The sequence below is a fragment of the Seriola lalandi genome, unplaced genomic scaffold (assembly GCF_002814215.2).
Source record: "Seriola lalandi dorsalis isolate HSWRI2012SDOR001 ecotype SW California unplaced genomic scaffold, Sedor1 jcf7180002047266, whole genome shotgun sequence".
Taxonomy (NCBI): Eukaryota; Metazoa; Chordata; class Actinopteri; order Carangiformes; family Carangidae; genus Seriola; species Seriola lalandi.
Window position 1 is genome coordinate 1 of NW_019517829.1, and position 1,931 is coordinate 1,931.

The 1,931-nt window shown below is 40.5% G+C and overlaps 1 protein-coding gene across 1 annotated transcript; it reads left to right on the plus strand.

Annotated features, from left to right (window-relative positions):
- Positions 1 to 128: 128 nt before the first annotated feature.
- Positions 129 to 1,923, plus strand: LOC111648774 (kinesin-like protein KIF1A; the record flags this gene model as incomplete). Its single annotated transcript, XM_023398510.2, has 3 exons — positions 129 to 321; positions 443 to 561; positions 1,074 to 1,923. Coding segments are annotated over 3 exons (370 nt in total), but the record flags the coding sequence as incomplete, so codon positions are not given.
- Between the last annotated feature and the right edge of the window lie 8 nt (positions 1,924 to 1,931).

Here is a 1,931-nt window from a genome sequence, read left to right on the forward strand (position 1 = left end):
CACACACACACACACACACACACTGCATTTAACTGTTTTCATTTAGGGAATAAGCACAATTTAAGAGCAGTTGTGGTCACGTTTTTCTCATTTTGACATAACAATAGTATTTCTTTCATCATATGCAGCCCCATTGTGTCAAAGAAGGGCTACTTGCACTTCCTGGAGCCCCACACTAGTGGCTGGGTGAAACGCTACGTGGTGGTGCGCAGGCCCTACGTCTACCTGTACCGCAGCGAGAGGGACAGCGTCGAGAGAGCTGTCATCAACCTGTCATCTGCAAAGGTGGAATACAGTGAAGACAAACAGACCTTACTGCGGGTACGACTGAGCTTCAGTTCAATAGTCAAACTGATTTCTGAATTGAAAAAAACAAAATCAAAACAGTAATTCTGTGAACCTGAATGAACTTTAGTAACCTCAGGGTTTTAAATGTCTCCAGACTCCCAACACATTTGCTGTGTGCACTGAGCACCGTGGGATACTGCTGCAGGCCACCAATGACAAAGAGATGCATGACTGGCTGTACGCTTTCAACCCTCTGTTAGCTGGCACCATCAGGTGGGTGGAGGTGAAACTGTCGAGGAAAAATCCAACCAAAAAAAACAACACAGGCTGTTGGTTTAACACATTTTTAATATAACTGCAGTAATCCTTTCACAGGTCCCATTTTTCCTAGAAAGAAACTGAAATATGTTAATGATGACAATGTTGTCCGGAAAGGACTTTGTGTTTGACACTAAAATCTTTGCTTATAGAGGTGTGTTAGATTGGCAGACTTAGCTTAGTGGCCAGAGACATGACTGCAAATAAATGATGATGTTTGCTTTGTAACAGTGGGATGTGTAAATAACGTGTTCTCTAACAGCTTCACTACATCAGCTTAAAAGATAATATACTGATGTTGTCCTTGCAACTAGTTATTGCTTTTTCCAGGAAAATTCCTAGAAAATTATTAGAAAATAACCGGACTTGTTAAATTAAGTGTTTTCATCACTCCTTTTTTATACATTGTACTGTATATATATATATATATTTTTTTTTTTTTACCTTACTTCCCCATTTCCCCTCAGGTCAAAGCTCTCCCGGAGAAAGTCGGTCCAGTCGGTCCCGCCTGCTCAGAGGATGTGAGAGGCGAACCAGCCTGGTGGGAAACAAAACAAAACAAACAAAACAATTCAATCCAAAAGCTCTGCTCACCATCCTGCTCTAATGAACATTGACCATATAAACAAACTTATACATAAAACCATTCAAATACCCTTGTAAATTTATTCACTCAGTCGCTCATCCCAAACCCCAACAAAACCGTCCCTTCTCTCTTTTTGCAGTCGACACCTCAAACCCTGCATGGTGTGCTCCCTCCTGACCATTAGAAGAATACATAAGAAAAACTAACCACCCAAACATGTTAATTAACTTACCTTTTCTGGGCATTTGGACTAGTTCTGATGAGTTTTCATATACGTGTAGATATGTCATCTGTGAGGCCACCATATCCCTGTAGAGAGTTATAATGTGCTCAGTCCCTCCTTCATCTATCATTACTGAAAGTAAGTCCCAGTTGTAAACCAACCATCCATGTATTTCTAATTAACGCCATCAGGTGAGGGGGAACAAGAAAACATCAAACCGGATGTTTCTCTGTGTAAAGTGTGTTAAGTGCAGGGATGACAGCTCCACATGCATCCATTCTACAAATAGTGTACATTACCTCAGTTTGGAATGGCTTGGTGCTCTACAGCATAGAGTATTTGTTTCTCTGCAGAGGTTTCAGATAGCAAACAGATCAGTCATTTTAACACTGAAGTAGCATGAGGAGGGATTTCTTAGGACAAAGGGGTAAGTTGTACCTGTGTTTTTTTTTTTTTTTTAAATGGTTCAATGAAAACTGAGTTCGTTGGCTAGACCAAGGCAAAAATAATCCACAA